General features: G+C 52.2%; 1 protein-coding gene across 1 annotated transcript; it reads right to left on the bottom strand.

Moving 5' to 3' along the window:
* Positions 1 to 492: 492 nt before the first annotated feature.
* Positions 493 to 24,032, bottom strand: RRP1B (ribosomal RNA processing 1B). The gene is given in 17 exon segments (XM_060151024.1): positions 493 to 578; positions 1,399 to 2,111; positions 2,114 to 2,541; positions 2,543 to 2,763; positions 4,400 to 5,022; positions 5,546 to 5,677; positions 6,748 to 6,767; positions 8,406 to 8,503; positions 9,100 to 9,194; positions 11,213 to 11,394; positions 11,831 to 11,895; positions 13,215 to 13,344; positions 13,681 to 13,742; positions 14,045 to 14,130; positions 15,358 to 15,415; positions 16,992 to 17,074; positions 23,776 to 24,032. Coding segments are annotated over 16 exon segments (2,442 nt in total). The 5' UTR covers positions 23,906 to 24,032; the 3' UTR covers positions 493 to 578; positions 1,399 to 2,082.
* Between the last annotated feature and the right edge of the window lie 16 nt (positions 24,033 to 24,048).

Here is a 24,048-nt window from a genome sequence, read left to right as displayed (position 1 = left end):
AGACCCAAGACCACCAGAAAACCAGCCTCGCTTGGCGGTTCCACACGCGCTGGGCGGGGCTGGCGAGGAACTGAGCCCTGGGATGCCACCGCGCGCATCAGTGCAGGGGCACCGGGCAGCGTGCTCTCAGCCCATGGGCCTCGCCGCCACAGCCGGAGGCCCTGAGGTCACCCACGGCTGGGAACACCCGGGGAGTGGAGAGCTCGAGCACGAACGTCGTCTGCAGCAGAAGCTCAACCCAGATGCCCGTGGCCCCGCAGCTCACCCAGAACCTCGCACACACAACTCATGGGAATTTATAAAACAATAAAAAGGCCCCACTTTTAAACGTTATAATTTATAGAATACTCTGTACAAAAGCCGTCTGTGAAAGGACTGACTACCCTAGAAGAAGTCTATAGCCGTCGGCCTCCTCTTTGGCATGCTGGTCAGCGGCTTCTTGGTCCCCAGGGGCGTGCTGGCCGGCGAGCTGCTGGGGGTCTTCAGCACTCCGTGGAGGGGTCTCTGCTCAGGGTTGAAGGCCACCCGGGAGGGGCCCGTGGGACTGACCAAGATGCTCTTGTCCGTCTTCTTGAATTCTGCCCCGGATGAAAGCAAGGCCACAGATTAACAGGGTACGCACGTCTCCCTCTGTCCTGCCGGCAGCGCAGGCTCCCGCAGGCCCCGAGCTGCGTGCTCACTCCCAGGCAGGGTGGCGCCCTCGCCAGGCCCGCAGAGAGGGCCCGAGAGCCCGGGAGGAAATGGAGTCACCAGTGAGGCTCCTTCCCTCGGACGACTTTCATCCTCCTCGGAAAACGCCCTGAGGCCGCCTGCACAGACGTGGGGGGAGCACCAGGCGGGCCAGGTCGCGTGGGGGGGGTTACGGAACATGGGCACTCGGTGAACTCGGTTTGGGTCTGGGATGAACCCCAGGTTTAGACAGTTGAAGGAGCCTTTCCTTCCTGGTGGATTTGTTCCCCCCATTTTCTCCAGCGCTGAAGATGAGAGCTTCACAGGTCCTCTCCAGACAGCCCCTCCTTTCTGCACGCGTGCGTGTGCACGCACACACACACACGCACGCGGGCACACACACACGTTTACTTGTGGTCCCTAAAAACAGCCAGGACCTAAACTCACTATGTACTTGTAAAAACCTTGGTTTCCTCCTTTGAAAGACAAAGCAAGGCAAGCGAATCACACCCGTATGGAAAGCGGTAGGACAAGTGTGCCCCTCTTCCCCTCCCCGGGCAGGCAGCCTGCAGACCTTCGCGGAGGCAGGACAGACCGCCAGGTGGCGGGCCGACAGGGCTTCAGAATCAGGCGGGCAGGCCTGGAAGCCGAGGCCCTCCCGGCCGCCCCGGGAGCAGCCCAGCGACGGGCCCAGGCCCTCCCCGCCCCGCAGAGCGGACACCGACTCACCCGCCGTCGTGTTCCTGTTCAGCCCGAACGTCACCTTCTTGGAGCTGGACGGCGTCCTGTGTGGCTGCAGAAGAAAACGACACCGAAAGGAGCAAAGGACGCGGCCAGCTGCCCCGAGAGCCCACGGCGGCCGCGCCGCAGGCCCGGCACTGGCGGGCCAGCCCCGCTCGGCAGTAACCGCCTGTCCCTGGGTTCCCGGGGAGGAGAGCAGAGCAAAGTCACGGTGTTTGAAACCTCCCGGGAACAAGAGGAAGCTCACCATTAACTCCATCCACCTCGTCCCAGAGCCCCGCCGTGACCTCGTGAGGGGAGCGATGGGCCCGCTCCTGTCACGGAACCTGACTTCTGGGGGCAACGGACGAGCACTTCCCAACTTCTCGTGCAGGAGGACTCCAAGCGGATTGGATGTTCTAACAATTCATCAAAATTAAGTAACTGCTTCCTATCTGACAAATTCCTAGACGCGTCCCCACTCTGCATTATGAAGCACTTTATCGAATCCGTCTTAGAATCCCAAATCTGTGTGAATCCCATAATTCTACTTTATACCATTTTTGCTTTAATACCAACATTTTAAGAGACGGACTTGGCTTGTGTGAGTCTTGAGTCATTGAACAAATATCCCTAAGATTCCTTAAAAGAAACACAGGCCGCGGCCACCCTGCCAGTTCGAGTGGGTGCTATTTAAATGTGCGCTCGCCGGGGGTGTCCGCGCAGGCCAGCTCAGCCCGCCCGCCACAAGGGCTCCGCCAGGACCTCTGTCTCCTGGAGGTGGACTGGATGCACCCCCAGCGGCCCGGCCTGGGCACCCGGCACAGCTGGCCCTGCCTTCCTGAGCCCTGAAACAGTGACCACCCTCTCCCACCACCACGACTCGCTCTGACCGCTCCCCTCGTGTCCCAGGCAGATCTGTGGACCCAGACTCCCCAGAGCTTCCGTCCCCCCCTTCGCTGCCTAGTCCTGCGACTTCTCGGACACGGCACCCCAGTCCCGCCGACGCGGAACGGTGTCACCGACCACACCTCAAGCTCCCCGCTGAGCCCTCGGGCTGCCCGGGGCCGGAATGGCTGCCTGAACAAGAATGGCACGCCGCGAGAAGCGGCAGAGGCCAGAAGTGGGGCCCGAGGCCAGCGCGCAGAGCCCGTCTGTGCCTCGGGTGGCCGTGGTGGGCCGGGGGGCAGAGGGACAGCGGGCGGCGGGGTGGGGGTCGGGTACCTGCAGCCCGGGGCCTGGCGAGGTGGCGGCCCCGCTGCCCTTGGCCTTCCTGAAGAACAGGGGCTTCGGGGAGGAGGAGGCGTCAAACTTCACGAAGTCCCTCTGGGTCCTCAGCTGCTTCCTCAAAGGGCTGAGCGCCCCACCGCTCCCCTGTGTGCAGAGGGGCGAGACGGGGGTCACACCCCCCCGTGAATGCAGGAAGCGAGCGGACACAAGGCGGGACCCACTTACCAGCTCACCCCAAGCCCCCCGTTTCCTGTTCCAGGTGTGCGAACACCTCGCTTCCTGAGCAGACGCCACACACACACGAACGCCCGCCTCCCCAGGCTGGCGCCACGCCGGCGGCCAGAGGTCTACCTTCTCAGCCACGAGAACCATTTTTACCCATCTTCAAACTTATGCCCACGTTCTGAGGATCTCTGCCTTTCAGAGACCATCTACTACGCAGTAGTTCCCTCTCGTTGCTGATCGGACATCACTGCCCACGGGGAGTCTGGCACGGGAGAGAGTGTGAGGCTACCAGGCTCTGTGGGCCTGTGACAGGCAGACGGAATGTCCCCTGGGTGTTTCACACTGACAACCCCACGGCGGGCCCCGCTCTACTCCCGGGGTCTCGGGGTCTGGGAAGCCCAAGGCAGCCCACTGGTGGTTTCGGCAAGTCCCTGGTGCTCCTGGCCAGGACCCACGGTGTCGCACACATGGACAAGACACGCCGCCCCTTGGGGAGGAAAACCTCCCCCGACCCTGTGACTCATTTAGCAGCCCCTCCAATCCTCTCCGAGGAGGGCTACCAGGGGCCGAGAAACGAGACCCGAAGAAGGAAACCCCTCTGATATTCTTAGTGAAGAAAGAGCATCAGTGATAGTGGGTGAAGGGCAGAGGCCGCAGAGCCCAGAGACGGCGACACAGCTGACACGGCAGTCAGGGAAGCTCTGAGGTGAGAAGAGACTTCCTGAAGCCCAGCTGCGCGCCCTGCTTCCCTGGCTCAGACTGGCTACGGACCCACTTAGGGATCCTGCACTGTGAGGCCCGGAAGCAGCGAGTAACCCAGTCCACACCAGCTCTGTAGACAAGGGCCTCGATGTCATAACTGCTGCAAAGCAGGAGATGCAGATATGCACGCTGGGCAGGGGTCAGCTAGCCTGTTCTGGAAAGGGCCAGGGAGTAAACGATTCCGGCTCTGCAGGCCATGAGGTCTCCGTCACACTCCTCAGCTGTGCCGCGAGAGGCAGAAGCAGCCAGGTCAGCGTGGGCGCCGCTGGCGGGCTGTGTGCTGGGGAGGCGACGCCTGCCGACCACTGGCACGTCCAGAGAGGAGGGTGTGAGACGCAGACCTAGAGCCCAGGTCCCCGTCTATAGGTGGCTCTAGAGATCCAAGTGGACAAAAAGTTTTTCATTGAAAACATCAGTGAGATAAGAGAATCTGGGGCTCCTGCCTTTGCCAGGACTGGCCACGAGTTGAAAAAGAAAAACGAGATCAGCGTGTGATGGAGACACACACCTGCCTGTTCACCTGCTGGGACTGGCCACAGGGACAGTTCCCCAGACTGAGGCTGGCCCCGCCCTGGCCTCCGCGGAGCCAGAGGGGTGGGGGTTGGGGGGACGCAGAGGAAGCCACCAAGGGGTCACTGCTTGCTCCCTGGTAGAGGTTGTCCGGAGCCATGACCGCTCCCTGGGCCTGGGGCTGGCTGTCCCCTGTCCTGCCCATGCATGCGGCTGAGCAGGTAGGGCCCTGACACTCCCGCCCGGGAGCTCCAGCCCCCTGTCCTGGGCCCGGCCGCCTTACCAGGGCCTGCACGAGCTTGACCCCTCTGTGCTCCGCCCACTTTGACATCTCTTTCACTTTCTTCCTCTTTTTCAAAACGGCAGCTTTCTGAGCAGACAGGTCGTGGAGGTCATGGCCGCCCGACTCCCTCCTCCTTTTCTTCAGCTTCCCGCCCTGGGGCAGGGTGGCAGGGCAGTCCCCTCTGTCTGCTGGGCTCGCTGGAGGGGGCAGGGGCCAGGCCAGCGTGGGCGGGCCGCCACCGTTGACCAGGAGGGCGCCGAGCTCACGCGTCCTCTTCAGGACCGGGGCGCCGCCAGCCAGGGCCACTGCCTCCGGGCTCTCCACCTGGACCCTCAGGCTTCTCTTCCTCAGTCGTCTCCTCCTGCTGTGCACGGAGGCGGGCTCCGAGCCGCTCTGCTCCCGGGGCCAGGACGTGGCCACCGTCCCCAGCTCAGCCGCACTCGCCTCCTGGGCTCTTCCGGGACCGGCCTCCGGCTGCCGGCTGCCATTCTGCTCCGGGCATGTGGCCTCACCACCGGGCCCCAAGTGTTCAGGCCGGAGGTGGTTCTTCTTCTTCTTTTTCCTTTTTCTCTTTGGAACACTGCCTGCGCTCTCCTCTTCCTCGGCAGGAGAGAACTTGGCTCCTAGAGACACAAACCGGTCAGAGAGCGCCCCGGTGCCCAGGCCACCTGGCCAGCCTCGTGGGGGAGCGCAGGGCACGTCCCCACGGTCTCCCAACAGGTCCTCCTCTGCGCCCTCGGGCCCCACGAGCTTCCTCACCCGGCCCCACCTCTTCCCTGCCCCGGCTGTGGCCAGAAACCTTCCTAAGCCCTGCTTTGATATAAATGCATCTGAAATAGTATTCCGATTTCTACTAATTTGCAGGCCCAGGCCCAGTAATGAGACAAATGCTCTGAAGGGCAGTGTCCACCCAGCATCCCCCTGTCCCCACCCACTTTCTCCACTAGGAGTCAGTAAATGCCTTTACTTTAGGGAGGCTGCACCGTGGTTCCACAGGAAACAGCAAAACACTCGGACAGACTTTCTGTCTCAGCCCCTCAGAGCGACGGCTTCCGCTCTGCGACGACCCGTGTGGACGGCAAAGGCAGTCCCCGCGCCGCCCCCCTTTCACCCCCGCCCTCACAGACTGCGGTCTTTGCGGCTCACCTTTCCCTCTTTCCATGTCCGTTTTCTCCAGAAGTTTGTTCCCTTTCTTCTTATGTCTCCCTTGACTGAGGCTTTGGTCATCTTCGTCAGCAGAAGCGTCCTCAGCAAAACTGAGGTGTGAGATACTGCCTGCTGGACACCAAAGCCCCTTCTGGTCAGCTTTCTGAGACCGGCACCGCTCTGTCCCCAGGGCCTCCGAGCCACGCCCCTCCCCACGTCACGTGGGTAGAGTTTTAACACTGATTTCTGCCATAAGGCCCTCACTACTCCTCCGACCCCAACCCGAAAGCTGGGACACAGGAAGTACAGACTTAAAAACGCTTTGTGGGGTGTTCCCTGGTGGTGCAGTGGCTAAGAATTCGCCTGCTAAAGAAGGCGACACGGGTTCGAGCCCTGGTCCGGGAAGATCCCACATGCCGCGGAGCAACAAAGCCCGTGCGCCACAACTACTGAGCCCGCGCTCTGGAGCCCACGAGCCACAACTACTGAGCCTGCGCTCTAGAGCCTGTGAGCCACAACTACTGAGCCCACGTGCCACAACTACTGAAGCCTGCGCTCTGCAACAGGAAGCCACCGCAATGAGAAGCCCGCGCACTGCAACGAAGAGTAGCCCCCCGCTCGCCGCAACTAGAGAAAGCTCGCGCGCAGCAACGAGGACCCAACACAGCCAAAAATAAATAAATAAATAAATAAATAAAAATTTAAAAAAAAGCTTTGTGGATCTCTCAGCTGAGGCAAGGGACTGCAGACCTGGGGTGACACCCTCCACACCTCAGCCAGGTCTGCAAGGCCCTCTAATTCTAAGCTCCCCGTGTGCACGAGGGACGGGGCAGCAGACCATCCACTTGGCTCAAATGTAACCAAGCTCACAGGCAGCAGCTTCCCCTGGGGGACGACTGATCACACAGCAAATGAAAGGGACTCTGAGAGATCAGCTTGTCTTCTTCATGAAGAATCCACCCCGCCCCAGGGGCTCGCGCCCGTGTCTGGCTCCGCGCTGGCCTGGACGGGGGTGGGCAGCGGGCTGGAAAAGGCCCAACGCCGGGTTCCTGCGAGGGCCTCTGCTCAGCTGAGCAGGCTAATTTCTCATGCTTTCAATTCATGTCTCTCAGTCCTGTTTTTCAATATTTGGCACAACCGCCCTCTGTGGGGTCCACGCTTATTAAGAACATCACCGATTATAATCTTCTCATTTTCCTCACCTTCAGAAAGATTTTGGAATCTGAAACAGAAAACAAGAAAGCTTCCTAGAAAAACCCTGTCTTTCTGTCTCCTGTAAACATATGCACTAACCTTTTAAAATATAAGTGATACTTGTCTTTCCTTAAAACAAAATCTTTATTGAGATATAATTCACATACTAAACAATTCACCCATTTAAAGTGTACAGCTGAATGTTTTATTATCAATATATTTGTATTGAAGTATAGTTGATTGGCAACGTTACTAATTTCTGCTACACTGCAAAGTTATTCAATTATACACACATATACATTCTTTTCTTACATTCTTTACCGCTACAGTTTATAATACGACGTTGAGTATAGTTCCCTGTGCTATACAGTAGGACGCTGTTGTTTTCCATTTTACATACAGAAGCTTAAAGGGTAAAGCAATATTGGGGGTTTGTTAACTCAGCTTCCTTCTTTCCTAGAAGGGGAGGTGGAAGAGGAAGGTGGTGTGAGGCAAGGGCGAGAAACAAAGGACAAAACTCCATCAAGTGTCATCGTATCATCAACGACACGAGGATCTAAAGACGTGTCTTGGCACACCCAAATGAAATGGAGAAATTAAAATCTTCTTGTTTCTTAAGGCTGAAAAAGCTTACATCTCTACTTACATTGCACTCTCTGCTTTGTTACCAAGTGGAGACAGCCTAGCCGTGTTTTGCTCTACACGACTAATGTATTAGAACAAAAAGAAGTGTGAGCCCTGTGCCGTGAGGGCCGTGTGCCGTGAGGGGGCGAGTGCTGTGAGGGGCCGTGTGTGTGTGTGTGTGGGGGGGGGTGTGTGTGCTGTGAGGGGCGTGTGCTGTGAGGGGGCAGGTGCTGTGAGGGGCCGTGTGTGTGTGGGGGGGCGTGTGCTGTGAGGGGGTGAGTGCTGTGAGGGGCGTGTGCTGTGAGGGGGTGAGTGCCGTGAGGGGCGTGTGCTGTGAGGTGGCAGGTGCTGTGAGGAGGTGTGTGCGTGGGGGGGGCGCGTGGGCTGCACGGCAGCGCTGGGCAGCAGACAGGCCCACGTCCAGCTGCGTCTGGCAGCTGGGAGCCCGGGCCATCGGTCGCCTCCCCGTGCCCCAGCTAACTCATCTGTAAGTGGGGCAGTGACAGAAGCCGCCCTGTGGTGCCCTCCTGAACATGAAATGATTTATGTGCAGGGCTCAGAACAGGGCCGGCTCACAGTGTGTGATCAAGTTCAGCTGCTACCTGTCATGAGTCACAAGCCCCGGGGCTGCGCAGTGAATTACCTGAATGGTTGTAATGGTGTCACAACCACACTTCTGGCAGACAAAGTGGGAGCTGGGGGGTGGGGAGGAGGGAAATAGCTGAACCGCTATCCCAACCACACTGCAATTTCTTGATTAGCAGACGTCACACGTTCTCCACAGGCTTCCTGCTACATCATCACGAAACAGCTAAGAGGTGGGTTTAGCTGCCTCTGCAGAATGAACTTGAGGGGCACGGGAGTGGCTGTTTTTACAGAATCTTTCAGTTTATGTGTGGGTACTGCAAGACTATGAGTAATAATATTATAGGACCGAGAAAAAAGGGAAGCATGGTGACAGCTCATCTCATGGCAAGAAACAAAAGGGCCGGACTTGAACACGAACGACGATCAGGTGAAACCTTCTTCCCCGATCACTTACTTTTTGATTAGCTTGGAGAGACGTTTCCTGTTGAAGGGAGGGATGTTCTTCCTGTTGGTTATTTCCAGGAGTCGGTCGGCAACTGCCTTGTAGTCAAACTACATGAGAAGAAAAGCTAAACGTCAGCCCGAAGCACAGCGATGCCTGACTTGGAAATCACATCGACCAGAGACAGGAAAGCCAGAGCTCGGGGCTCTGGAAGCATCCCAGACAGGACGGTGCACACGGCACGCCTCAGGCCTGCCAGCCAGAAGCTAGGTGCTGCCCTTGAAAACCTCCTTCTATCTGTTCTCAGAAGAAGCTGGTCTGTATTTGTTCTATTTCTTCTTTCTGAAAATTCGGCTGGGTGTGCTATGCTGTTCTGTAAACTGAATCTAGATGTTCCATTTGTACTTGGTATCGTAGTGAGCCTCCTTTATTTGAAAAGTACCACTGGGCTCCCTTTGTTGGACGGAACAGAGCAGATCTTAGTAATTCAGGCCAAAACGAAGACTGACATCTTTCAAATTGCCGTCATACTTAAATCTCTTTGTCTCCAATAAGCTCATTACAAGAAAGGCACCAGTGACTGAGGGATTAAAGAAAACCTTACGCATTAGGCATGTGGTTTAATCAGCTCTGACCCTAATTCCCCAGCAGCCAGGCGGCTCCACAGCAAACCCATACTCTACAAAAAGCAACACCTGCTACCAACCTGGAGAAGCAGCCCGGCGTCCTCCACGCCTCCGCCGCCGCCCCGTCTGCCTTCCTCAGCGACTCCCTCTTTTCTGCAGTGATATCTGCCCAGTGCTATCAAGGAACACATCCACAGACACAACTCAAATACATGGCCATGGCTACCCCCCAAAGTAGCCACCCACCATCCAATTAGGTGCCTCTTAGTGAAAAAAACACTTCTTTTTCTTTTCTTTAAAAAAAAAAATTTATTTATTTATTTGGCTGCGCCAGGTCTTAGCTGAGGCACTTGGGATCTCGCTCCCCGACCAGGGATGGAACTTGGGGCCCCTGCACTGGGAGCTCGGAGCCTTGTCCACTGGACCACCAGGGAAGTCCCAAAAAGAACATTTCTTTACAGACAAAACCCTGCAAGTACATTTATAAAATCTCCCAAAGATGTTTTGGATTTTTAATCCTGGGACATTAAAAAAACAAAAAACAAAAAACACCTGGGAGAAATCACACATTTTGCCTTTTAATTACCTCGTAGACAAAACCCCACTGTGGAGTGCAGTGGAGGTGGACAGGAAACCTGTGGGCCGGGGCTCAGGCCAGTGGGAGCAGGGCAGACAGGGTCTGTCCCTAGTCTCAGGAAAGCTGAGGCCGTGGTGAACTCTCTACAGTAGCACACGGACTCTCAGGGGGCCGCCTCACAAAACACAACAGGCTGATGTTGACGTGACTCTGGCATTTAAGAAATAATCCAAAGAGCATTATAGCTCATGGAGAAGCAGGTAGAAATTACCATTGGAATCACACAAGCTCTCAAAGGTGCCCCATCTCTGGAATCCTACCAGCTCCTGAGCGGTGTGGCCTCAGGGCAGAGCCCGGAGAAGACTTGGCGGGCCCCACAGGCATCTGATGAAGAACCTGGGGGGGGGATCTTGGGAAGCGCTCAGGGAAGAGGGGAAACGGCTCTAGTTCAGACACAGACGTGGCGGAAGGAGAGGGCCAGGGCCAAGTCAAAACGTGCTCAAGGCCATTCAGTGAGTTGTCACTCGTGCTGAGCTTACAATCAGAATATCTTTTCTTTTCTTTTTCAAAGATTTGTCTTTTCCTGACTAAACAATATATAATCATTGAAGAAAACTTAGAAAAAACAGACAAAAGTACAAAGACAATAGAAATCACCCACAATTTTGCCACGCAGGGCTAGCTCTTACCGCCTTGGTGTACATCCTTCCAGATACATACGTACGTGTTTATATGCATATGTCTAAATATACAAATCAGGCACCTTCTACACAGAGTTTTTTGGTCCTGCTATAAAAAATTTTTTAAATTATATTTTCTCTATTAGTTTTTGAAAACTTTCCTTTTCAGTGGCTCTAGAACATTGCAAAAGCGTGGGTACAACCTGAACTAGCCCTTTACCTGACACCGTGGCACCAAGATGCTGAAAACCAACGTGAGTTCTGATGAGGCTGCATTTTAAATGCCCCACGCAATTCCCACGGATACAAACAGCGCTGAGAACAGGGTCCATCCACAGTGGTTATTTATACACCCGAAGAAAAAGAACCCTGGAGGAACTCGGAGACAGAAAGGTGAGCTGCAGAACAAGCATGCGTTCCCAATGCAACAGTAAATCAGGTCTCCCGTCAGGGACCCTCTTACAGACACAAGACCACATTAAGATTTTTAAACACATCAGAAAAGCCGAGGGAACTCCCTGGCAGTCAGGTGGTTAAGACTGGTTAAGACTCAGTGGTTTCACTGCCGAGGGCCTGGGTTCAATCCTGTTCGGGGAACGAAGATCCCACAAGCCTTGCTACGCAGCCAAAAAAAAAAAAAGCTGAAACAACAAAAACACACAAAACCCAAACCAACGGCAATGAAAATGACAAAACCCTCGAAGAAAGCCCTGCGACCCTGGGAACTGCAGAACTGTGCGTGAGCCCCAGTGTAACCAGGGGCCCTGGACCCGAGTGTCCAAACATAGCCCTACTTCCTTTCTCAGGTGGGGGCCAAGGCAGAGGCACCTCTGATGAATTCCAGGGTGCAGTCAGTGAGCTGGCAACAAATGTATTAAAAAGTGTTCCTCTGAGTGAACCTTACCTAAGAAAGACTCTTCAAGTAAATTCTGTTACCTGTTTTCTTTCTACTGATTGCTTTTCTCCACGTCATCTCATTTCCAGACGTCTCTTCCTCAGAGAGGTCACTGTCACCCACTTTGGTTTTCTGTTCCTCGACCGTCTCTTCAGGTGCAAAAGGAGACTGATCTACAATGACTTCAAAAACACCCCTAGCTATAGTCTGTACCAGAGTCTGGCTGAGGGCGGAAGCACAGCAGAGAGAGTGTGGTTAACAGTCGGCCTGGACTTGGTTCCCTAAAGGAGCACAGAGGGCCGGGAGGTGGAGGAAGTCACCACACACCCCGTCCAGCCCCCCGGGGACCCGCTGGGCCCAGCGGCCGGCACCCGCGTTTCTAACCACACCCCCGTGCCAAGCAGCTGCAGCCGCCAGGGGCCAGCTCGGCGCCATGTGCCAGGCGGAGGGACCGGGGGTGGGAGGAAGCCCGGGCGATGGGAGGGTGAGGTTCCTGGAGCCGCTGGGGGGCCCAGCCACGACTCAGAGCTTCCTTCCAACGCCGCGCAGCTGTTCTTAGCTTTGCAGGGCCTGTGCGCCACGCTTCACCTACAATTTTACCACCACCTCCCATGACGAAGCACCAACCGAAGCAGTAAAAACACACGCGGACTACTTACTCCTTAGTCTTGGCGGCCACCTTGCAGAACGGGTCAATAAACTTGAGGTTCTGATCGGCCAGCAGCTGTAATTTAGAAAGAGGAAAAACAATGAGGGGGAAAAAAAGAGCCTTTCTCCTTTCTGATGTGTTCTCGAGAAAGGAACAATTCACGTTTCTCACACAGACTGCATCAGACCAACACGTATCTCACAACACCCGAAACACACTCCCCTGAAGGTCATGGCCACCATCCAGCCCGCTGGGCATCTCGGCGCAGTGACCAGAGAAGACTGCCCCTCCCAGCATTCCCAACACATACTCCTTCCTCCACAGAGAAGTCCTACTCAGACACTCCCAGACACTAAGGTGAAGGAATTAAAAATCAAATGTTCACCGCAGAACCCTCGTGGAAGAAGAGAGTAAACCCCTGCTCCTAATCCCAATTCAGATTGTCACCGGCGTGCTGAAAATTGTGTATCTCCTTTCTCGCCCTCTGTCTGTTCACAGACGAATATATACTTAAAAAGCCACCCACGTGCCCAGCTCTGTCTGTGGCCTCCTTTCCCTACTGCTTTTTATTTTTATTTTTTGGCTGTACCTCATGGCTTGCGGGACCTTAGCTCCCCGACCAGGGATGGAACCCGTGCCCCCTGCAGCTGGAGATGCCAAGTCCTAACCACTGGACCACCAGGGAAGTCTCCCTATTGACTTTTTAAAAATAATTAATTAACTAATTTATTTTTGGCCGCATTGGGTCTTCGTTGCTGTGCGCGGACTTTCTCTAGTTGTGGTGAGCGGGGGCTGCTCTTCGTTGAGGTGCACAGGCTTCTCATTGCGGTGGCTTCTCTTGTTGTGGAGCACGGGCTCTAGGGGCGCGGGCTTCAGTACTTGTGGCTCGCAGGCTCTAGAGCGCAGGCTCAGCAGTTGTGGCGCATGAGCTTAGTTGTTCCGCGGCATGTGGGATCTTCCCGGAGCAGGGCTCGAACCCGTGTCCCCTGCATTGGCAGGCGGATCCTTAACCACTGCACCACCAGGGAAGTCCCCCCTCAATACTTTTTAAAAACTCGACATCACAAGCATTTCCTCATGTTACAGAATCCTTCGCTGGACTGCATAAGCTGTTCTCAGTTCTGTTGTATAGACTGCCGTGCACACCCTCACTGCATAAATCTTTATCCACATGACCCATCACCTGCTTATGGTACATTCCTAGATGCGTGAAGAACTACGTCAGAAGAAAGGCTGACCCACCCGCGCTGCTACTGTGGTTGGTAACCCTGAGCGCCAGCCAACAGCATTTCCACCCCCAGCTCACAGAACACTCAGGGCAGGGCCAAGGCCCTGCCTGTTCGGGGGAGCTGTGGCCACGTTACACTGCCGCAGGGCGTCTGCCCACTTCTTACCTCTTTCCCTCCCACCTTGGACAGTTCATCCAGATAGATATCGATGAAGTGGAATTTCACTCCGTTCGGAGACTGACTCTCAGGATGCAGGATCTCCTTCATCAGGACGTCCAGGAAAAGCTTGATTCGGCTACAGGAAGCAACACACACGGTTCTGTTAACCCCAGCTGCCAACATCCTCTCTTCCCCCAGAGAAATCGGCAACGCTCTCGTGCCCCCCTGCTTAACAAGCAATGCGAGGCGGAAAAGGTTTGACAACCACTGAAACAAGTATAAGATGCTAACGGTCACGTGTGCTCAGATCTGCTGGATTTGAAGTTCTTCACGCGTAAGGATGTTTTGCTCTTGGTACGCAGTGGAAGGCGTGGACCAGGCGATTCAAACTTGTTAATTGAAAGACCTGAAACCACACTATTGCCTTCAAAGTTTTAAGGCCCCCAAACGCTAACCCGTATAGTTTACCAACCTTTCTTCCCAGCCGTTTCGCTTCAGAACTTCAAAGGACTGCCTCAGGACCAGACGGATCAGCTATAGAGACAGACAACTCTCGTTACAAAGAAAGGGAAAGTGAGAAATACTCATCAGCTGAGCAGGATGACGGGTAGAGCCTGCATCCCCAAAGTGAAAAAGCTTCCGCAATAATCATATTTAGCTTCTAGAACAAAAACTGGTAACTAAGGATGCCCAAACAAAACAGACGGCTCTGAGCGCATCTTCCAATGCGCTCCGCTGGTCGCCTTACCGTGCACTGCACCAACCAACCCTGGCACAGTCTGCCAGCTGCCGCCCGCCCCCAGCCCCGAGTAAAGGGGCTGTGGCCCTGCCCTCACCATGTGGTACTTGTCCAGACGCAGCCCGTCGATGTCTGGCCACTCCCGGTTCACGGTTTGCCAGAAGGTCTGGATGAACAGGTGCTCTGCAGTGAACAAGAGGCTCTGAACGCTTGCTTTACAGGGTACCATGTTACCACACAGCAAGAAAGTAACGAAGGGAGACAGACTAGGATTGTTTATTCACTCTTCTCAAGAATTCTTGGGCAGCTAGAAAATCTGGTCAGTAACTAAGTACGCTCAATAACTTCTTTTACATTTACATAAAAGCTTATTTTAGTAACAGGAAGGCTGGTAATATCTTAATGTTCAACTCGAACGCTGTCTGGAGAGTGTTTCATTATCCACTGCCAAGCCACGTTTCTGTTAAAAATCGAAAGATTTCCTGAGCCACAGCTACTGGCCCTTTTTCAAAGCCCATCTCTGCCTAACAGTCAATCCAAAGCCATTAATTCTGATGAACACTTGGGGGATCCACGTAGAAACTCGGCTTTTTTTTTTTCATGTTCAGTGTCAGCTGGGTGAGGTCTAACAAAACTTTCTATTTTTCTCTTCTGAGCCATGAAATTGGCACTTTTTCACCCCAAAATAAGTTTTTTTTGCTTTACTTCTTTTTGCACAATTCTCTCCTGATATATGAAAAGCTACGGTATACTCCATGTGTAGAGTTCTGGTCCTTACGAGGTCAGCTGAGACCCTGCTAAAGTCCAGAGAACCACCGAGGGTTAATAAGGCCAGTGGATGGCTGTGTTCTGAGGAGGGCTGAGCAAAAGAAGCGGATTCTGCTTCCTCTTCCTCTGTAACTTATCAAAGGCTGAATGTCTCAGAAATAATTAATTCCTCCCTTTGTTTACTCTTTTGGGTCAAGAGGGGTTACTTTACAGCTTGTTACCAGTGATGACCTTAAATGGCTCTAGTCTTAGGGGATAAGCCATCCTCTACATCCCGGGGTTACTGCAAACACCAGCATGTTCACACACAGCCTCTAAGAGTGCTAAAGTAACTCAGGATTTGGAAACTCTGGAGGACTGCTATTTCTTAAAATATTTTTTTGAAATTTCTGAGATGCCAAATGTGGTGTCCCACAGGACACCTCCTCCGTCACCCTCTCAGCGTGTTTAACAGTTTCCCCATGGGATGGTTTGTCGCCTGACATTTACACGCTAGCAGCCCAGGTTCACGTGAAGCTAGCCCATTGGAAAACGGAAACTTTGAAGGAAGGAGAAGAAACAGTATTGACTAGATTTCTTAGGCAAGTTACCAAATCTGATGAACAAGGAAGTGTTGAAAGTCATGAAAACATCAGGACTTACGAGCCTCTGAGCTGTTAACAACATGGATGAGTTGGGATATAGTGTTCGCTAGCTCCTCCTGCAAAGGCGGGGTTGGGGAGAAACATCGGGGTTATTACGTGGTACCACTGAGACGACAGCATCACGGCCTGAGGGGGGGGCGTCTCTAGCTCCTGTTCTCAATGTCACTTCCACGAAGAAGAGTGTATCTGGATATCTGGATTTCATCAAATGTGAAATTCCCAATTTCGACGGACCACTGTGCCAACTCAACATGCCCTTGAGAACTGTCTAAGCCGCACGCTTACATAAGTCACCTCCAGCTATGCACTCAAATGACCTACAGAAGAAACACACTAGCTGTCAACAAGTTCTGGCTGTCAAAATACAACTTGAATTGAGATTCCATCCAAACCCCCAAATAATGGAAACACAGGTGCCAACGAGGGGGAGTGGCCGGCAGGCAGACACCGGGACTGTCACTCCATGAGGCTCCGTGTGGAACCAGGAAGTCCTCTCGTTGGCTTGCTCAGAGACAGGCTGCAAAGGCAGGGTGGTGGGAAAGGTTAAGGGCATCCAATGCCACAGGAAGAGCCCGTCCTGCTGAGCCACACAAGCTCGCTGGGGAGAATTTGGTGTCTCGGTCTATGAAGAAACCTGCCTTGGGGAGTGTCAACAAAATAACTGTTTATGAGTTACAGAAGGAAAGAACAATCCCTGTCGATACTACCTGGACTCAAGTCTTTCTTACGCATTTTAAATGAACTCCCAGACTTGCAAGCGATATTCCCTTTTATCTGTTTTCATCTGTTTTCTTCCTCCACTAAAGCTGTTGGTTACTGTTACTTTGAATGTAACTTGAAAATATTTTGCTCCGCTATCCTACTCAAAACATGTTCAGTGGAATAAAGGCAATAAATCAAAGTGAGTCATTACACAGCTTAGGGGAAGTGGCAAAGCTGCACGGTAAAACCCAGCCGAGTAAAACCTACCCACGGCGTGTCAGGGGGCTGCGAAGAGCGTCTCCTAAGGCTGACCCTCTACTGCTACAAAGGCAGGCCTGGTTTACACGTCAGAAGAGAGCTCTTAAAGAGCCTAAACCATCTTCTTTGATGGTTTTGGTGGCGGGGCTCGGTGTGCTCGGCAGACAGGGGTCCGGGTGAGCACGCGCACCAGGGACAAGTCTCCACCGCCTTTGCGGGTGAGGCCATCAGATCTGGGGCCGCTGCTCACTCTACAAAGACCCTGCCCCCAGCATGGGGGCCGCCCAGTCCCGGGCACCCGCTTAGCTGTGGCAGAGGTGGGCCTGGAGCCGGGGTAGCTCACACGATCTTGGACTAGTGCCATGCTGTTTTTGACCACAAATAATAAAAGATATAACCGAAACTTTAAAATAAGTAATGTAAATAAAACCTACCGTGGAACCTATGAAACTGTGACAGAGAAATAATAAATCTAATTTATGTGTCTTCTTTGCTCTTTGAAGAGTTAATTAACCTCACTGCTTGCATCCCTTTCTATATGGACAAGAGGTCAGAAAGTGATCCCTTGAAGCAGTGGTTTTCAGTTTGTTTCCGTACATTAGGGATGGATACAGCACAAAATGGGCAGGTCTCTTATCCACCTGTCATATGACAAAGGGAGCTGTAGGTTACCTGTAGAAGGGGTTCATCCTGCACCCACAGGCAATAGAAGAGCCCTTTCCATATTTTTAGAAGTTCTTCTTGGCTGAAACCTCCTAGAGGGTAAAACAGCATAAAAATCTTATTTTAGAGTCCAAACATTTCCTTTCTAAGTTTAGAACTGCCACGTAAGCCGTGAAAATAATACTGCATACGTTTTCATTCTTTCACTTGCAAATGTCTTTTTAAATCTGAAGCATACATTTTCTTGCTGTTACAAAACAAACACACATAAATTAGGCAGTTTTATCAGCTATGGGGCAGGGCGGTAGTGGTGGCGTGTTCTTATTATCTGAGGAAAGAAGCAAATGTCATCACAACAAAACATTAACTAATTCAGTGGTCATTTACGAGTTCCCCCAAGTGGCCCTCTGCCTAAAACTAGCACCTCACCCTGCACACTAGTCTTGCAAAGCAAAATTGCAAATCCTACAAAAGATGAGGGATTTGCTGAAGTCCCGTACAACCAGCCCAAGGAAACTGGCAAAGCTTTGGGATATTTTTGCAAAGATGACCCTTTTAAGGATCGTACGTTCGGCTGTACCTGGATCTCCCTCTCTCCTGGCTACAGTTTTCATTTACTGGGCAAGCGTAGTCTTGTTTTAAGTGGCATCACCCTGGTCAGCCTCGTTCTCACTCATTATTCAAGACCCCCACCTCTGCCTGAACAGCCTATGACCAAGCCACACGTTGCACACAGACTTCTGTCTCCTGGGTGGACCCCAGGTGTCAGGGAACAATTGCTGAGTAACATAAGAACCCACAAAATCAGGTAAGTGTACACCCTTGCAGTTTCCAAGCCTATGGAGAACAAATAGAATCCTCAAGCCTGATGCCTGTTACAAATGGCCATTATTAATATTTCACTAGAAGGTACTAGGAAGAATCTTGTGGAGCAGCAAAGGATAAACTAGGTGAACGTAAACAGGTATGTATTTGGAATCAATGCGATTTCGATACTCCAAAGCATAATTAAGTTAAAAGTGACAAAAAGATCCCTTGCGATAGAACGAGGTTTATTTATTTTGTTCAGAGTATGCTTTAGAGCTCTGTAGGTATTGATTTCCAAGTCACTAAAGACCTTTCTCATACCAACAGTTTCATTATAGTGCATTTGATTCTTTGTGATGGGCTCTCACTTCACCAGAAACTACAGTAACGTTGGTTTACTAAAGTGCCTTTCCTTTAGGGGTCGGGCAAACGATGTGCCAACTGGTTTCCTCCCCGTCTTGTAATAAATAAGCCACAGCTGACTGCACAGCTACAGCGTAAGTGATGAGTTCCACCAGCGCACAGCCAACTGCAGCCACGACCGTAGTAACTGTCATAGTCACCTTGTTTACAACCAATCGTGTTAAGACTAAGGAATTAGTGGATCTGGGCAAGGATCATCGATGGCTGCTAAAACATTAGGTGAAAAAATATCGAGGAGCGTTACAATGGATGAATCAGACCAACAACACCCAAGCCCATTAGATGTCCCGCGTGATGCAATACGAAGAACACAGCATCACTTGTTAAGTATTCTCTCAAAAACGAAAAAGCTAATCTATACCACTTCAAATCTTAACTATTAATACCAGTTTGCAGGAAATACAGGGGTCAGAGGAACATGTCAAATGAGACCATGGGATGCAGCCAGCAAAACCCCAGGTGTCGGAAACTCTATAGGACAAATGAGCCGGTTCCTCCAATGAATAAACTGCAAGGGAGAAAAGGTGGATAAGCCTGCTGGAATTTCAGATCAAACCCAATGGGTGGGTCTTGTCTGGATTCTGATTTGTCATAAAGAATCTATGGAATGATGGGAAAAACTCAACAGATAAGGTATGATAATGGTGCTGTGGTTAGGTTAGAAGGGTCCCTATCTTAGAGATACACACTGAGGTGTCAGGAGATGAAATGAGATGCTGGGGATTTGCTTCCCAAGAATCTCGTGGGAAGGAGGAAGTGGGCCGATTAGACAACCCGGCCAGGTAATTAATAAATACTGAAGCAAAGTACCGATATTTGAAAGTATGTACTTGAAATATTCCTTAATTAAAAGAAGAAAAAAAGAACTGCATGAGATTATCAAAATGTTATCACGGGCTGTTTTCTTTCTTCTTTTTACTGTTTAGAAAACTCATCATAATGAAACTGGAAAAGCACGACCACTGATGAAACAGGACTTAAATGACACCAGTTCCTGCGTGAGGCTTGGGACTGGGCATCCTTGTTTTTGCCAAGCAGCTACACGGTCTCCCCCTCCAGGGCTGCTCCCCTTCAAGGCAGGGCTGGGCAGGGCTCACCTACGTGGCGGCAAGCAGCCAGCTGGGCTTATGCCAGAGCAGCAGGAATCCCCTTGCCCACGGGGCTGGCGCGAGAATGGGCTGGTCATCCCACTGCTGGTCTTGTTCAGGCCTTAGGAAAGACTCTTGATCTCTCCCGGGAGACTTGCAGAGAAGGCACGGTTTGGACCCTGCCACACGGCTGGGAGCCTGTCTGAGGATGGAAGCATCGGGGGCAGCAGAGTTGTCTGCAGAGAAGCTGGGCTCTGGTACCATCAGTGGAGCCCCTGCATAAAGCTATGCTTTGGTTTTTTTCCCCTGAAAACTAGTGTGGCTTGGATATTCTGTCAAGTTCCAACTGAAAAAGAGTCCTAACCAATAAGAACATTTATGGCAAAAAAGTCACATACTATATCAGAGTACACAGCTGAAAGTCGCTTATTCACTGCTTCCCAAGCCCAGTGCCCCCCCCGCCCCCCGCCCAGGGATCACTGCTCTCTGCCTGGTGGCATCTTTCCTGTGTGTGTTTACACAACACTCATGTGTGATACAGAAACGCACAGGTGTGTGTGCTGAAGCTCAGAAGCCTCTTCACTTAAAAAGAGCACAGTGTGTACTCATCTCCAGATGGCTTCTCTAAGGGCAGCAGCATGTCAAACCACCTCTAGGTGATCATGTGAGGCACTCAAGCATCGCTGGATAACCCACACCTGTACCAGGCAAAGGTGTGCTAGGATGCACTACAGAGGCCTTTGTGAGGGAAAACGGCAGATTTCGACAAAGTAACAGGTGAGAGCAGATCCTGGACAGCGGGCGGGAAAGGGGCTTGGACGTGAAAGCGTATTCTGACTTTCGTCCTACGTGGAGCAACGAAGTACAGTGGAAATGAAGCACTGGGTAGGCCCTGGTCTGCTCCTTCCCGGCTGTCCCTCCCAGAAAGGCCTTGAGCCTCCTGTTCGTCACCTGTGACACGTGTCAGGTTCATGCTTAGGGTCAAAACTAAGTGTACAAACGGGAAGCATGTTGTAAGAGCAAAGCACTACGCGGTGGGCGGGTATCACTGTGATCGTCCCATGTTCTCTACCCATAGCCTAGTAGAGCGCGCCTCCCTTAAAAAACACCTGTTTCCAACATTTTATATATATATATATACATATATATATATACATATTTATATATATAAATCCCTCATTTTCACCCAGGAATTTAACTGGTAAAAACAAGGTACCAATCTTTGAAGCATGCAAAGCAAAACAGAGAAATGCTCATCATCTAATTTCCTTCAAGACCCTGAAGATGAAGTATGACATATCTGAAGCAGTTCTGTCCCACAATTGCTTTTGGATTTGTCTTTTTTTCTTGGGGGCTGAGTTTCTTAAACTTAATACAACTAAGTTTCTAACAATTATATAGGTTTAGTTGCTTCAGAATGAATGAGGTGAACATGAAAGTGAGACATGGATACAGCAAGTCCAACAGCTCATCACGAATCAGCCCAGGAGGCAGCTTAGCTGGTAACACGTGACCCCACACCTGTGTGGAAACAGCCACAGCTCCCCGTTTCTCTAACTACTGAGTTGAGAGACCCCAACCCTGCCAGTATGAAGAAACACTTGTTTCCCCCATTACTGCCGTTGGCTCTAAGACACCATCAATTATAAGGTGTACTGTTATCTTACGTGCTGCCAAGAGAAAGCAGGAACGCAAACGAAACTGTCACAAGGTTGATTTTAAAATTTATCCCAATTTTGGATGTTAAATGCTTAAAGCTGCAGAATGGATAAAAGAGGCAGAGATGCTTGTCTGTTCTGTTCACTGCTGCACTCCCAGTGCCAAGAGTAGTGCACGAAATAGTAATAGCACAGAGGAGGCGCTCCACACGTTTGCTGAATATATGAACGGATAAACAGGGACGAAATGAGCCCTTGTGAATAAAACCATGGTTATTCTACAACTGTGAGTGATCAACAGGAACACTTAAAGTAGCAGAGCAACACTGAGTTGCTTTAAGTTCTACAAAGATTTTCAATTTGTTTTGGAAATCACGAAGCTCTCTATGTTGCTAACAGACAGCAAGAGTAAAATTTCAGACTGCCTTTACTATGCCGAAGACGACACAGAAAACTTGGGTCTGTCAGTGAGATTCGCTGTCAGGCCAAGTTATTTCCAAACTTGTGTTTCTATTCTGACAAGCACAGCTGTGGCAGATAGTTTTATTGAATGTCTAGACATTCACTTTGCAGTTACTTTTTGGAAGGCCCGCTACATTCCCTGCAGTGTGGGCGTGGTGGCGAAAAGGAGTACAGGACAAGTAACTCAGGTGTAATGGCGCTAACCAGACCGGACCCCGGGCACTGGTACATACCCCCGGCCTCCTCCCCCAGCATCACCTTGGCATTTTGGACCCTGAGCCTGTTCACCAAAGGGGTTTGAGCACCAGGCTCTGTCTGGCTGCCTCAGCCCGAATGTACTGCATCTGGTCCCTCTTCTGTTCCTGTACACAGGAAGGCCCTCGTATGTCTGGATGTGCGCCCACTTCCGGCTAGGAAAACAGACGGAGGCTTACAGTGTTTTGGGGGGAGAATGGCACATCTACTGATAATACGAAACAGCGTAGCTAAGCGCCACAACAGAGACATACTGGATATCTCCAAATCCCAGAGGAGCAGGGTGAGGTGATAGGTAAGGAATTTAGGGGCAAGCGATGCTGAACTGAAAGCTGGGAGTGGATCAAGGCTGGGAACCTTTTCTGAGTGACCAGGAGAAGCGAAGATAGAGGTGCTAAATGGTGTGCTGTACACCAGGAATCAGTGTGGGGCAGTCACACAGGGGCTGAGGTGGGGAGAAAGAGGACAGATCACGGTCCGCAGACCTGGAATTCCAGGAAGGTGCTGATGTGATCCAGCTCTTTTAGGAAAATGAGCCCAGGCTGCTTTGTGGAGCATGGGTTCGAGGGGGGCACAAATGGAGTTGTTAGATCAGCCAGGAAGTAAGCAAGTGCATAAGTCTAGATGAGATGGAGGGGCCTTCAGTCAGGGCAGAGTAATTCAGGAGAGGAGACAGGGAAGACCAAAGGACAGTGGATGCAGGGTGCAGGGAGAGGATGAGGAAAAGTAGTCCAGGCCACGCACGTGTCCAGCTAGAGTCTGAGTGGAGGATGGAAACTGGCAACCAAAATAAAAGAGCACGAGAGACTTCCCCGGCAGTCCAGTGGTTAAGACTCCGCCTTCCAGTGCAGGGGGCGTGGGTTTGATCCCCGGTCAGGGAACTAAGATTCCGCATGCCAAAAATTAAAAAGACCACGGGCAGCAGACAAGCACCAGAAGAGAAGGTTTTGGAGGGAAGAAAATGAGTCACTTTTGGGCATTCTGAGTTTGAGGACGTGCAGGTGGAGACGTCAGGTGAGTAGGGCATATCTGAGCTGAAAACAGCAAAGGTCTGGGATAGAAGGTTAAGGTTAGGAACCTCTAGCATACATGGGATAAGAACAACTTAAATCTGTCGGGGAGACCCCTAACAGAATCGAAGTCAGAAAGCTTGGCTTCATTCCTCTTTCCAGCAGACTTCCCATGAAACTGTATTTTCTTTTTCCTAGGTAGTCTTTCGTGATTTCTTGTCAAAATAAAACAAACTAAGGATGTCAGTACAGGGATAAATGATATCAATTCTTTCAAATAGACTCAAAGTATTAATACTAGCAATAAACAAATCAGACTTTATCTTAGTGCAATAAAAACCTCCGCTGCGTACAGTAGTTCATGCCTTCAAGGGTTTACAGATCAGGTAACAAAATCCGTCAATGGCTCCCCACTGAAGTTAAAATCCAAACCACAAAAGCCCCGTGTGACCTGGCCACTGCCTACTTTTCCAACTTCATCTGTTAACACCCTCACCCTCTCTTACTGACCTTCCAGCTCTTCCCTGTCGCCTCCTCTCAGACCTGTTGAACGCCACCCTGAGAGTCCTGTGGAACAACAGCCTGTATAGGGGAGCTCTCTCTTTCCTTGGTTTTCGTTTTCTTTACTTCACTTATACGAGCTCTGTTTCAGTTATCTATTCCTCCCTGGATTTCCCGGGACAATTTCCTCGAGGGTAGGGTTTCTATCTTCTCTCCTGTAACCCCAGCACCTAAAGGTGTTGGTCAAGTGAGGACGTAACTCAATGAAGAGCGCACCAGAAGCAAGCAGGAGAATCCACTGATCCAACATGGGATCGGACAGAACGGGTCTAATTCTCAGCTTCCCCACTCGCTGTGACTTTCGGCAGACCACCTAACCCTGTCGGCCGCAGTCCCTCAACCGTAGAACCGGACGAGACCCGGCAGGAAGCGGACACAGAAGCACATGCAGGAGTGCGAATCGGTGCCGCACGCCCCCCCCGCTCCGCCGGCGGCTCCCCCGGCCCGGCCCCCCTCCCCGCACGCCCCGGCCCAGCCGGGGCTCCCCAGCCCCCGCCGCCATGTGCGCGGCGGACCGCCGGGCGCCCACCTGTCTCCCTCTGCGTCTTCACGCTGATATACTGGCGCAGCTTCTTCACCGCCCGATCCCGGATGCCCTTCTCGTGGGACGCCAGGCGCTGAGCGAACTGGATCTCGGCCGGCTGCATGGCGGGAGCCATCGCACCCGCTGGAGCATCCCCGGCCGCAGCCCGCCGCCGCCGAGCGCCAGCCGCCGTGCTGCCCGGGCCGCGACTGCGCAGAAGGCAGCGGGGCGGGCGGCGGCGCGCGGGTTGATGGCATCACAAAGGCGCCGGACGCCGCT

Source organism: Lagenorhynchus albirostris, chromosome 5 (genome assembly GCF_949774975.1).
Source record: "Lagenorhynchus albirostris chromosome 5, mLagAlb1.1, whole genome shotgun sequence".
NCBI classification, from domain to species: Eukaryota; Metazoa; Chordata; class Mammalia; order Artiodactyla; family Delphinidae; genus Lagenorhynchus; species Lagenorhynchus albirostris.
The sequence above is the reverse complement of the archived record's forward strand: the minus strand, read 5'-3'. Positions and strand labels throughout refer to the sequence as shown.